This window comes from Chiloscyllium plagiosum, chromosome 15 (assembly GCF_004010195.1).
Source record: "Chiloscyllium plagiosum isolate BGI_BamShark_2017 chromosome 15, ASM401019v2, whole genome shotgun sequence".
NCBI classification, from domain to species: domain Eukaryota; kingdom Metazoa; phylum Chordata; class Chondrichthyes; order Orectolobiformes; family Hemiscylliidae; genus Chiloscyllium; species Chiloscyllium plagiosum.
The window spans coordinates 64,794,630-64,808,250 of record NC_057724.1 but is presented as its reverse complement, the minus strand read 5'-3'; the positions used below and the strand labels follow the sequence as shown (position 1 = coordinate 64,808,250).

The following is a 13,621-nucleotide window of genomic DNA, read 5'->3' as shown; positions in this document are numbered from 1 at the left end:
GGCTGTGCAATGTCCTAGTCACCATTTAAAGCATGCTATTGTTGCATAATTTTGATCCCAATATTTTAGTTTGGCTTATTTAGTTGTGCTTTTACTTTGAAGTTTGATTCAGCAGTCTAAGCTGAAACTTCAGTTGAAATATAGGAGAATCTATCATTCAAAACAGTCAATGATGCTGTGTTCCAGACATGTTAAGCCACATTCTCTGTGATTTAAGTGCCCATGGTTTTTGCTTCAATCCACTCTTGTTCAGTCACATATTATGACACCTTTTAAAAGATGACCCCAAAATTGGAGGTGTAGTGGACAGCGAAGAAAGTTACCTCAGATTACAACAGGATCTTGATCAGATGGGCCAGTGGGCTGAGAAGTGGCAGATGGAGTTTAATTCAGATAAATGCGAGGTGCTGCATTTTGGGAAAGCAAATCTTAGCAGGACTTATACACCTTAATGGTAAGGTCCTAGGGAGTGTTGCTGAACAAAGAGACCTTGGAGTGCAGGTTCATAGCTCCTTGAAAGTGGAGTCGCAGGTACATGGAATAGTGAAGAAGGCGTTTGGTACGCTTTCCTTTTATTGGTCAGAGTATTGAGTACAGGAGTTGGGAGGTCATGTTGCTGCTTTACAGGACATTAATTAGGCCATTGTTGGGACTAGATTGGGTTGGGATATCCGGTTGGCATGGACAGGTTGTACCAAAGGGTCGGTTTCCCTGCTGTATGTCTCTATGACTCTATGATCCAAGCTCGGAAACAACATAAGAGCTACTTTTTAAAGCTGAGATTAATAAACTAACAAGTTATAAGTGCTTAAAACATCATATGTTGTCTTGAGCGAGCACCATTTGAGTTAAACTAAGCCAGTTCAACTAAGCAGTGACCGAAATGAAATGTCACCTTTTGAGTTAATACTGTTGCATGTTAAAGAATTGAAACCTTCAATTGTAGTTCCATCTTTACAAAAAAAGGATTCTTGAGCTTGGTAAATAGTTGTCATAGTTACATCAAATTTTGTGCTTTCCAGCAGGAGTCAATGCACAGTAATGTGGAACAGAGGACTGGCTGTTTTTAAACTAATCTGTCTCTGAAATACAGCAGTCAATTGTAGCACCTTTGCTGTCTCAGCTGAGATCAGCAAAGTTGCACTGCTACTCTATGGAATGCAAATTGGGATCAAATCCATTCCCTGTGAATCCACTTGTACCAGGGAAGCTAGTATTCTTTGTGAAATGTGATATTCAGAGCACACTCCACTCACATCATGTGAGGTGGCAACTTTCAATTCTGCCCAGCAGTAAGGGAAAGGTTATTGCAAAGTTTTAACAGGTCACTGTTCAAAAGTTGCATACAGCGTTATGTTCACTACGTTATGAGAATAGAGTAGACTCTGTTAGGAGTGCTAATGTTTAGCTGATGGGAAAGCAATTGAACTGCACGGTTTGTGTGTAGGATGCTGAGTTAAATCCCAACCGCATTTAATCATGGCTGATGGGCATTTCAACTCTACTTATCCACATTCTCCCCGTAGCCCTTAATTCCTTGTGACATCAAGAATTTATCAATCTCTGCCTTGAAGACATTTAGCGTCCCGGCCTCCATTGCACTCCGCGGCAATGAATTCCACAGGCCCACCACTCTCTGGCTGAAGAAATGTCTCCGCATTTCTGTTCTGAATTGACCCTGTCTAATTTTAAGGCTGTGCCCACGGGTCCTAGTCTCCCCGCCTAATGGAATCAATTTCTTAGCGTCCATCCTTTCCAAGGTATGACTCCAATCTGAGGAGAGTTTGTCCATGAGACCCATTGATTCCAGTTTTGAAAGGACCCCTCGATGGCACATTCACTTGAATGGAGCCTTGAGGTCAAGGGCTGTCACACTCCCATTCCCTTTGGAATTCATCTCTTTTGTCCATGTTTGAACAAAGGCTGTACTGAGTTCAGGAGTAGACTGGGCCTGGTGGATCCCAAACTGGGCATTGCTGAGCAGGTGCTGCTTGACAATGACAACTTCCTTCACTTTACTAATAGTTGAGAGTAGAGTGATGGGGTGGTAATTGGCCGGGTTGGATTTGTCCTACTTTTTATGTATAGGACAGACCTGGGCAATTATCGACATTATCAGGTAGATGCCAGTGTTGTAACTGCACTGGGAACAGCTTGGCCAGGGAAGTGGCAAGTTCTGGAGTACAAGTCTTCAATACTATTGCTAGCATGTTGTCAAGGCCCATAGCCTTTGCAGTATCCAGTGCTTCCAACCATTTCTTGATATTGCATGGAGTGAATTCAATTGACTGAAGACAGTTATGTGTGATGCTGGGGATCAGTGGAGAAGGTCCAGATGGATCATCCACTTGGTACTTCTGACTGAAGATTGCGAGGAATGCGTTAGCCTTATCCTTTGCTTTGATGTATTGGTCTCCCCCATCATTTGAGGATGGGGATAAATGTGGAACAACTCTTCCAGTGAGTTGTTTAATTGTCTACCAGCATTCATAACTTGCATGTTACTAGACTGACTCCTTAGTATGAAATGGCTCTCTGAAATTCAGGAGAATGGCCATATAATCCCTGGAACTTTGAAGACTGAGGTGTGATCTAATTGAAATATATAATGTTCTCAGAGGGAATAATTGAAAGAGTGGTTAGGTACTAGGACTAGCGAACATGTGAACTCAACATATGAAGATAGAAATGTAAGATTATTGGAGGTGGTTGAATCAAGATTGTTTGATTATTATGGGGTGAGCAAGGTCTCAGGTTATTGAGTCCCAGTGGTGTATGGTGCCACATTTGAAGGATTAATGTACAAAAGGAGCACAGACTTAATAAGGCAGGAAGTGGGGCAGCTTCTATATAAGGACATATGGAAAATAGGGGAAATAAGAGCACTGGGCCCCATGTCTTAACACAATGCTCTCCCCAAGAAGGCTGTGGAGGCCAAGTCTCTGGATACTTTCAAGAAAGAGTTGGATAGAGCTCTTAAGAATAGTGGAATCAAGCGTTATGGGGATATGGCAGGAACAGGATACTGATTGAGGATGATCAGCCGTGATCATAATGAATGGTGGTGCTGGCTCGAAGGGCAGAATGGTCTACTCCTGCACCTATTGTCTATTGTCAAAGTATGGTCAACTGGGCAACAAACTGATCTCATTATTGCTAGTCCCCGATATTACATAAGGAGACTGGGTGTGAAAATTAGAATCCAGTTAACAAGAGGAAGGGTAGACGCAGGTACAGTTACAACATTTAAAAAACACTAGGACAGGTACCTGAGAAGGAAAGGTTTAGAGGGATATGGGCCAAAAGCAGGCAAATGGGACAGGTTTATTTGGGAAACCTAGTCGGCATGGATGTTTAGGGCTGAAGAGTTGTTAAGTGTAGAAACAAATCCTCTAGCTCTGTAACTGAAACCCTGCACAAGGTACTGAATGTGAATTATTTTGCTGATCACAGCTTTCCATTGAATAAATTATAGTATTAATTCTAGTATTTTAGTAGTTCATGGACCAGTTTATAACTGTTCGTTCAAAGTTTGGGAGAAGATTTGTAGTTCGGATGCTCATTGTTGTGGTTCTGTTCGCCGAGCTGGGAATTTGTGTTGTAGACGTTTCGTCCCCTGTCTAGGTGACATCCTCAGTGCTTGGGAGCCTTCTGTGATGTTTCTGCCGGCATTTATAGTGATTTGTACCTGCCGCTTCCGGTTGTCAGTTCCAGCTGTCCGCTGCAGTGGCCGGTATATTGGGTCCAGGTCGATGTGCTTATTGATTGAATCTGTGGATGAGTGCCATGCCTCTAGGAATTCCCTTGCTGTTCTCTGTTTGGTTTGTCCTATAATAGTAGTGTTGTCCCAGTCAAATTCATGTTGCTTGTCATCTGAGTGTGTGGCTACTAAGGATAGCTGGTCATGTCCTTAGTAGCCACACACTCAGATGACAAGCAACATGAGTTTGACTGGGACAACACTACTATTATAGGACAAGCCAAACAGAGAACAGCCAGGGAATTCCTAGAGGCATGGCACTCATCCACAGATTCAATCAATAAGCACATCGACCTGGACCCAATATACCGGCCACTGCAGCGGACAGCTGGAACTGACAACTGGAAGCGGCAGGTACAAACCACTACAAATGCTGGAGGAAACATCACAGAAGAGCTTCACAGGAGGCTCCCAAGCACTGAGGATGTCACCTAGACAGGGGACGAAACGTCTGCAACACAAATTCCCAGCTTGGCAAACAGAACCACAATAACTGTTCGTTCTTCAGTTTTTCTGTAACTGATGAGTGGTTGTGCAATGACAGCAGATGATGATGGACTGTACCACTGTGCTCTGACATTTTGTTCATGAACCTTCATGGCGCCATCCTCTTCCATCCTTTGTGTTTAAACCCTCCATCCCTAACCAAGACAACTGTGTGCTGCAATATTGCCTCTGTATTTTCCTCTACCACCTAGACGTTGCTTCATGTTCCAAGGATAATTATTTTCTACTGCCTTCTAGCTGCTCTGGATAAGGTTCCAGAGCTGTATTCCAGGAGCCTATGCCATGATTCTAGAGGACTCATTTGCCATCCTATTAACATGTACTGTATCTGTGGAGCAGCTCTCCATTGAAATGAAGGACAGTCAGGCCGATCTTTTGCTTTTGCTTTGCTTTGCCAGAAAATAAAGCCAAGTCTTCATTTTGTTTTCATGGTGTTAAGAGAAGAATATGAAATTTTTAAAAAAAAGTTACAACCTGTTTTGTTAAATAATTCAGAGCTGAGATCCAAATAGTGTGGAACATAAAAGGTTATAGCGGAGTACAGGCGCTTTGGGCCTCAATGTTGCGTCGACCTATGAAACCAATCTAAGGCCCATCTCGCCTACACTATCATCCATATGTTTATCCAATGACCATTTAAATGCCCTTAATGTTGGCAAGTCCACGACTGAAACATTCAGTGGCTATTGGTGTGATTAGAGAGTACTTTTAAACTTGTTCTTTCCTGTTCTCTTTCCTTTTGCAAGACTTCGAGAAATAATGTATATTATTTTTTCAATTCCGACTATTTCAAGTTTTTCTCAATGTGCTGACTTTCTTTTCTACATTCACTTTACAATGGAGATCTATTTGCTTAATCTTCAGAATAAGACTTAGATTGTGAACTTTGAACTTAGTTGCCACTTGCTTTTGTTACAGATTCAAAATTCCAGTAGCATGCTCATTAAACCCTTGGAAGTTTTTAAGAAAGATCACATTGGAGTTGCAAAGGTAAGTGTTTTAAAAATATTGTTAAACTTGCTGTTTGCGCAGCTTTCCAACATGCTCGATGTAGTCGTAGAGTCATATAGCATGGAAACAGACTCTTCAGTCCACTCACCTGCACCAACCAGATATTCTGAACTGATCTAGTCCCATTTGCCAGCATTTGACCCATATACCTCTAAACCCTTCCTATTCATGTACTCAGATGCTTTTTAAATGTTGTAATTGTACCAGCCTCCACCACCACCACCTAGTAGCTCATTCCATACATGCACCACCGCCTGCATGAAAAAGTTATCTCTCAAGTCCCTTTTAAATCTTTCCCTCTCACCTTTAACCAGTGCTGTCTAGTTGTGGATTCCCAAACCCTGGGAAAACGACCCACCCTATCCATATCCCTCATTAGGTCACCATGCAGTATCCGATGCTCCAGGGAAAAAAGCCCCAGCCTATTCAGCCTCTCCCTTTAGCTCAAATCCTCCCAACCCTGTGGCAGATGGTGAAATTTTGAACTTAATAAAAACTGGAATTTAAAAGCTAGCCACTGCTGGTTTTGTTGTAAAAACTCACCTGGGTCATTTATGGAAGGAAATCTGTTTGACTTACCTGATCTGGCCTATGCGTGTCTGCAGACCAAGGTAGTGCTAACTCTTGACTACCCTCTGGGAAATTAGAAGTGAGCAATAAATACTGACACACACATCCATGAACAAGTATCAAAATAAAAAAGAGCTGACATTGTGTAGGCTTATGACAGCGCTACTCATTTGGAATACCTAAATAAATGGACATTTTGAGGTTTGAAATAACTTCCAAGGAGGCCAGTATCCTGTCACTAAGTGACCCTTTATTTACCTATGCACAGTACATAAGCTGTGCTTGGCCAGCTCCAAGCCTCTCCCTCATTTATATGTCAGCCAGGGCTCCCTGATTGTCTGAGTCAGGGAACTGATTTGTTATTGAGATCCACCCAGCTCTCGTTCCAATCACTACAAGGTAACAAGTCCCTGTAGTCTCAAAGGCCAAAGGATAGTCTGGTAACACTCTGTACTGCTGTTCTAAACAGGACACTGAGAGATACAGGGGAATGCTATGGGTAACAGACGACATCCTGCACTGAATTTCCCTTCCTTCTATTCTGACGTGTGGAGGTGGAATAAAATCCAACGTTGGCATTCCACTGCCCTTTGCGCTGATCTGCCTTCAACATCTCTTTCTCTCTCTCGAGATAAGAAATGGAGTCAGGCTACTAATTGGGAGGATCAGTTGAAGCCAACTGTATTCTGTTGTAACAATGGGTTGAATATACAATTAAACCATGAAAAATTTTGAGCAATCTCATTTCCTTGTTCATGAGTCAATGTTTAAGAAAACTGACCCCACACATTGGAACAATGTTTAGGAAAAATGTTCATGTATCTGTTGAAGCCAAGTTGTTAAATAATTACTCTTTTTTTTGTGAAAAAGGCTAGTGATCCATATAATTCATGTGTGTGAAACCCAAGGCTGGGGGTGATGAACTCCTAATGTTCTCAATGGGAGTAGTGTTTCTGTGTGGGTGGGGAGAACCATCTGAGTGTTGTTTATCTAGTTTGGTTGAAATTAGTGCAGATGATCCAGATTCTTGGGAGTGCTGTTTCTTTCCCCAGGAGTTTGGAGTGATTTGCTTACTCCATTTAAGCATGTCCTGGCAAACTGCCATGCCGTCGCAGCTGATCGTCTAAACCAATGTGTTTGGATATTCTCTCTCTTTCTGTTCTGTTAATTGGTGGAATCTAAATACTGCTGTCCAATGCAGGCATTTGCAAGAAATTGACTTTTAGGTGCCCCCTCTCACCTTGACCTAGTTGAAGCACAATTGGTTTACTTTGGTTTCCTAAGTCTACTGACCAATTGGGCAGAAGAGGGCAAATGTGGCGGCTTGCCAATCGTGGAAAGGACTGGGGTGTTGTTTCTCTTAGAACAGAGGAGATTGAGGGGGATAATATTGAGGGCATACAGTAGATAGAAAGAAATGTTTCCCCTTGATGGAGGGATCAAGATAGAAGGTGTAGATTTAAAGTAAGGGCAGAGAGCTTAGAGGAGATGAGGAAACACTTTTCACTTGAAGTATGGTAGGCATCTTGAATTCACTGCCTGTTAGAGTGTTAGAGACAGAAACCTTCTACATCTATTAAGTATTTAGATGTACCAAGGTAAATAAGGATATGGGCTGAGTGCTGGAAAATAGGATTTGAACAGTTAGGTTTGGCTAGCGTGGATGTGATGGGCCAAAGGGCCTTTTTCCATGCTGTAGATCTCTGACTCTGTAGACCAAAAGCAATTCTAACAGGCAAGATCTGAAATAGGAAACTCTGTTTCTCCTTGCTACAACTTGCTTCATTGTACAAACAATGATGATGTGGTTTTGTTTATTACAATCTTTGAGGTATTGGTTCCTCTCAAGTCTCTATCATTAGGAGTCCCGAGTTTTGCTGAGTTGCTGAACCTTCAATTACTTCATGTCTGCTACTAGTTTGTAATTGTTTTAATTTTTATACAACTTGCATTTTGATAAATTTCCTGAATTGCTTTATATTATCGTATGACTTAAACTGTGCCAAACACTTTGCTGGCAGTTTAGCCCACTTGCATTGGTTATGAACCATGTTGGGTGGGTGAAAACTTTGGTAGAAAGTGAAGTGTATGTTAGTAAACTGTGTTCCCCGCTGAATTGCTACTGACCCTTCCTCTCACCATCTGATAAAAATGAATGTTACGCAGACCCTCAGGGCTGTTGCTCCATGAATATTCATAAATATTCATGCCCCTTAATTTTCTAACCTGTGTTGTAGATACTAATGCAGAACAGTGACTCTTAGTACTTTAAAGGCAGATGAAATCTATCCACGTTGGTGCAAATTGCATTATCAGGCTGTCTAAAACGCGTCTGAGTCCAATCTCATTGTCATCTGCTGTGTATGCGTTAGGGAGACGGTAATCTCACCACACAAGCATTCTAGAAGCCTTGATTAATGTCCTTGCAATAAGTGTTTAAATCCCCTCACCATCACAGGTGGAATTTAAATTCAATTCATAAAATTGTGGAATATTGTTAAGAATTAGGGTCCATTAAGGAAAGGAAATATACTGTACTTACTCTGCTGGACTCTGGACCCAACGCAAGACATAGTCTCTCTAACTGACCTTTGGAATGGCATAGTAAGCCTCTCCATTTATTATTCATATCTCATGGAAAAAAATAGGAACTTTTTTTTTAAAAAGGCGCAGGAATAGGCCATTCACCCCTTCTGGCCTGCTCTGCCATTCAGTATGATCATGGCTGATTGGCCAAATCTTAACTCTGTTCCTGCTTTCTTTGCTTGCCCTTTAGGCCTAAGAACCATATCTAATCCCTCCTCAGAAATGTGCAATGTTTTGGTTTTGACTGCTTTCTGTGGCAGAGCATTTCATAGGCTCACCACTCTCTGGGTGAAGAAATTTCTCCTTCTCTCAACCCTAAAGTAATTCTATCACACCTTTTGGTTCTAGAATAAAAGTAAAAATACGTTACTGAGCAAAAGCCAAATTTGACGCCCTGCTGATCCTATCCCTACAACTCCCTCCTTGGCTCAATCATTCCCATGTTAAAATTTCCCACTTCCATTGCTTGAGGGAATTTAATATGGGATCCTGTGGATTGTGTGATTTAATGTTGGATTGCATACTGGCTACTTATTAGGTCATTGCAGGAGGCAGTGTGGTGAGTAATCTTTTAGCTCCAGTATAAGTTGTAATTGGATCATTACTTTCTGTAGATTATAGTTGGATTTCCTTTTAAATCTCAGAGTTCTGGATGAGCAAGAAATCCAACATCCATTAAACGTACCTTGTTCTAAAATCCTGGTTGTAGCACAAGACAGCAATCAAATTCAACGAATCAAAGTGACCAATTGCTATCAGTTAATCCAAAACAGATCCAGCCATAAGACAAGGAAAAACCCACTGCTGGAAAGCTTTGGGAATCTTAGGCCCAAACGGCTGGCCTAATTGCAACTATATAACCAATGTCAATTGATGTGAAAACCCAACTGGTTCACTAATGTGAGGGAAGGAAATCAGCCATCCTTACCTGGTCTGGCCTACATGTGACTCCAGATCCACAGCAATGTTGCTGAATCTTAGCTGCTCTCTGGACAATTGGGAACGGGCAAGAAACGCTGACCCAGCCAGTGACACTTGTATCCTGTGATAGTTTTATTTGAATCCAATCTGATTGTCCCTTTTTTCACAGCCCTGCAAATGTTTTCTTTTCAAGTAAATATCCAATTCCAATTTGTTTTTACACTAACTCCAAGATTCTTTCATGTGGTGAATTCCAGATTGTCATCAATTCACTGCAATGTTTTTTTAGAATAGACTGCTTGGATTCCTTTTACCTCTGAAAAAAATAGTGCCTGGAAGATCATAGATCAATCAGTGAAAACAGTTTCCCCTTATTCGTTCTGATAAGTTATCTCTCACTGAAATATTGAGCTGGATATTAACAGACCATTGTGAAGGTGAGAGGGTTAGTAAGGTGGACATGTTGGGAGGGGAGCCTGATGTTGCCCACATTCCCAGGATTGGTAAAAGCTGCTTAATCAGCAGTTTTGATGTTATAATAAACTGCCAGCAAAGTGTTTGGCACGGGGCCACTGCTGGTCTCTACTGATGTTTGACTGGCCTTGGGAGGGCCTGACCCCACCAGGTAAATGCTGGCAGCTTCCCAGCAGAGGGCAGCATTCTGCAGTTCCTTATTTTACCGTAGGGCTCCATCCAGAGACAGTGGCTTTAGTAAAGTGGCCACCTCTAAGGGTGGAACTCAGGCCTGTGGAGGCCAGGTCATGGTATATTGGTCAGGGGATCAAGGATTATGGGGGAGAAGGCAGGAGAATGGGTTTGAGAAACCTGTTAACCACGACTGAATGGTTTGGACTCAATGGGCCAAATGGCCTAATTCTGCTCCCATATCTTATGGTGTTACTGTCTGTCCAGTCGGACAGGTTTATGGGAATGGCTGCACCCCCTGAGTCAGCTAAAGTCCCTAGATGGTAGGAGGGTGATCTTTTTAATTGGCATAAAGAATGCTACAGTGTCCCTCTGCTGACTCATGCTGCGTGGGACTTGTTTTCTATCCAAGTGGTGGGATACTGACCCATTACTGAACTCCTGGTGTTGTTGATTACATTAAGATCCGTGACCATTTATTTCTCCCAAGTGCAATAACTCCTGAACTTGCATAACCTTCAACGAGAGATTCCCTATTCATTTTCAAAAAATTAATTACTTCAGTGATTTAAAGTGTTCCTAGCTCCCAGTTAGCTCAGTATTCCATTGTGAACAGGTTTATATCTGTTCTCTTTCCTTTACAGCCCCTTCTTCGGGTCAACACCCCCCTTTTCTCCCCTTCACACCTCAGTCACCCTCCTCCTTCTACTTCACATCCCTCTTTGTAGCTTTTACCCCCTTACACCCACCTTTTGAAGTCACCTACTCTCACTCCTTGCAATCTCCTTCTCCCCTGAGTCCCTCTTGTAACCTCCTCCTCTCTTTCTACTCTCCATTCCTCATCCTCCTCCCCCAAATCTTCTTCACAAATACTCTCAATCTGTCTCCAACCCCCTCCCACTCTTGTTGCCACCCTGGCTGATTTCCTCTTCATGGACCCCTTAGATCCAGCTAGAGGACTCCGCACCCCCACCCACCCCAGCATGAAACGGAACCTGGAGGAACAACTCCTCGCTGTTTGCTTCTGTTGTGTTTAGAAGCATGACTTTTGCTTGCACCCATGAGTGAATTGGGGATATTCAGAGGTGAACCTGCCTCACTTGTATTGATCAGGGAGAAAGTGAGGACTGCAGATGCTGGAGATCAGAGCTGAAAATGTGTTGCTGGAAAAGCGCAACAGGTCAGGCAGCATCCAAGGAACAGGAGAATTGACATTTCGGGCATGAGCCCTTCTTCAGGAGAAGGGCTCGTGCCCGAAACGTCGATTCTCCTGCACTTTGGATGCTGCCTGACTCACTGTATTGATCACCTCACTTTGAGCTGTTCTGTGGCTGGCAGAAGACTACGTATGTTTTCAAATCCTTCCAGGGCCTTGCCTGGAATCTCCAACAATCCCACAAACCTCCAATATCTACACTGCCCCAACAGGCCGGTTGACCCTGTTCTAATAGTGCCATTGGTGGCTGTGACCTTAGATGGAATTCCACAGCCACTTTACACTGTTCTACGCCTCCATCTCGCTTTCTCCCTACCTTATTTATGCCCAATATTTTTAACTGAGCTTTTAGTCCCCCAAGCCTAATCTCTCCTTAGGTGTCGTGTCTGGTTTTCTAACACCCCTGCGAAGCATCTTGGGGAGTTCCTCATTATCTTTGTGGTGCTCCATAATTATATGTTGTCGCAGTGAATGGAACAGCCACCAGTTTGTTCCCTTGGGTCTGCTGGCAAGCATCAAGTCTGTAATTGTAATGTCAATAATGTAGTTGTACAGTGCTCATGTAATTGTCAGCTTTGGCATTGAGAAAGTCACTGGGGAAACCTTTTACTGGGGCCCTGAGCCAAAATAATGTTCGAATGAAATGGGCCATGTCTTATTGTCTAGGGTACAAGGATGTTGATGAAGATCTGTCATTTTCAAGAGACCCAACCAAATTGCTGTAAATAGGCTTTCTGCGAGTCATTTGGAGGTCAGATGGTTGGAGAGAGAGAGAGAGACTCCAACATCTGCAGTCCTCACTTTCTCCGAGAGAGAGACTGGCCATATCTGAAAATATGTGGCCCCAGATCAGATGAAACCAGCAGTCCCTTTATTTTTTTTTTAAAAGAAATCTTTTCCCTAATTGTTGTTTTGATTTTGAGATCTGATATCTGAAACTGGCACCTGTCTCAGTGATTGTGATGCACCGTTCATTAGTGTGCGATGACTTGTGGTGAACTGGATGGTCGATAATTCATTCAGGCAATCTGCCTTCCTTTGTTCTGTGTGTTATCGCTACACTGCAGCCAATTCATTCCCGGATAACAGCTGCCATTCTGAGTCTGGAGGGAGAGAATTGATTTGATTAGCCTCCTGTTACTGAACAGTATGGACTGCAGTTGATTTAAAACACTGCTTTGATTGCTACCAAAAAATTTGTTAGTTTTGCCCTGTTTGTTTTTCCCTCAGTTTCCCTTCCAGCTTTGCTCTCTGACAGGTGCTGATCACCAATGCTAAGATGTATCAGCATAGCCTCATGGTTATGTGTCATTGTGACAGCCAAAACAGTTCAGGGTTGCCGGGGTGTCCATTCGTGAGTGTTAACGTTGACTAGCCAGTTGTTGGGAACTGAAATCCTCTGCCTGAAATAGTTACAATTACAACTTTCAAAGCAGTTCTGGATAAATACTTGAACGGAAAAATTTCCAAGGCTTGAAGTACAGACGTGGGACTAATCTAACCATTACACCTTGACATTCAATGGCATTGCCTTTGTTGAATCCCATAATATCAAAATTCCAGGGGGTTACCCTTGACCAGAAACTGAACAGGACTAACCATATAACTACGATAACGATAGGAGTAGGTTAGAGGCCAGGAATACTGCAGCCAGAACTCACTGCTTAACTCACCAAAGGGTGTCCACCGTTTACAAAGCACAAGTCAGGCATGTGATGGAATACTCCCCATTTGCCTGGATGGGTGCAGCTCCAACAACACTCAAAGCTTGATACCATCCAGGACAAAGCCAGCTGCTTAATGGGCATCTCATTCAACACCTTAAACAGTTACTCCCTCCAAGACTGTTGCCATCATGTGTACCATCTACACAATGCACTGCAGTCACTCACTAAGACTGCTTTGACATTGATGTGAATTTGCCAACAGCAGGGTATTTTACCTGATGCAGTAATGCTAATATACTCTCCCGTGACACAAACAAGGTGTGGATATGATGGTATTTGAAGAATCCAGTAGCTTTTCAATACAGGTAGCTATTAAATGCAAACGTCACATTCACAGGCACATCTGTGTCGAGCCTAACATTAACAGATGTGGATGCTTCAAGTAACCCCATGTGGAAGATTGAGTATGTGACCTTTATACCCTCAGGTCACTTGCAGTTCTGCAGTGATGAGCATGTGTCTTAACGGCATACTAGCTTAGAGACACATTGCAGCAGACAACACCTTCAAAACCTGCGACCTCGACCACCCTGAAAGACTTGGGCCCATCTTGCTATTCTTTCATTGTCGCTGGGTCAAAATCCAACATTTGTTTTTTGTTATATTGAGTAATTCTTGGGTTTTAAATCTGCCTTTAGTCTTTCTGGCTTACCAAGGGACAAAAAAGTAAAAACAACA

At 42.7% G+C, this 13,621-nt stretch overlaps 1 protein-coding gene across 5 annotated transcripts in view; it reads left to right on the top strand.

The window, feature by feature from the left end:
- ophn1 (oligophrenin 1) overlaps positions 1–13,621 on the top strand; it is a 202,129-nt gene that overhangs the window by 78,029 nt on the left and 110,479 nt on the right. For all 5 annotated transcript variants that reach the window (XR_006313821.1, XR_006313820.1, XM_043705052.1 and 2 more), the window contains exon 4: positions 5,186–5,257. Coding sequence is in view for 3 of the 5 variants with exons in the window: in XM_043705052.1 (XP_043560987.1) it covers positions 5,186–5,257 (72 nt within the window). In the remaining 2 variants the exon portion in view is untranslated. The remainder of the gene's footprint in view (positions 1–5,185; positions 5,258–13,621) is intronic.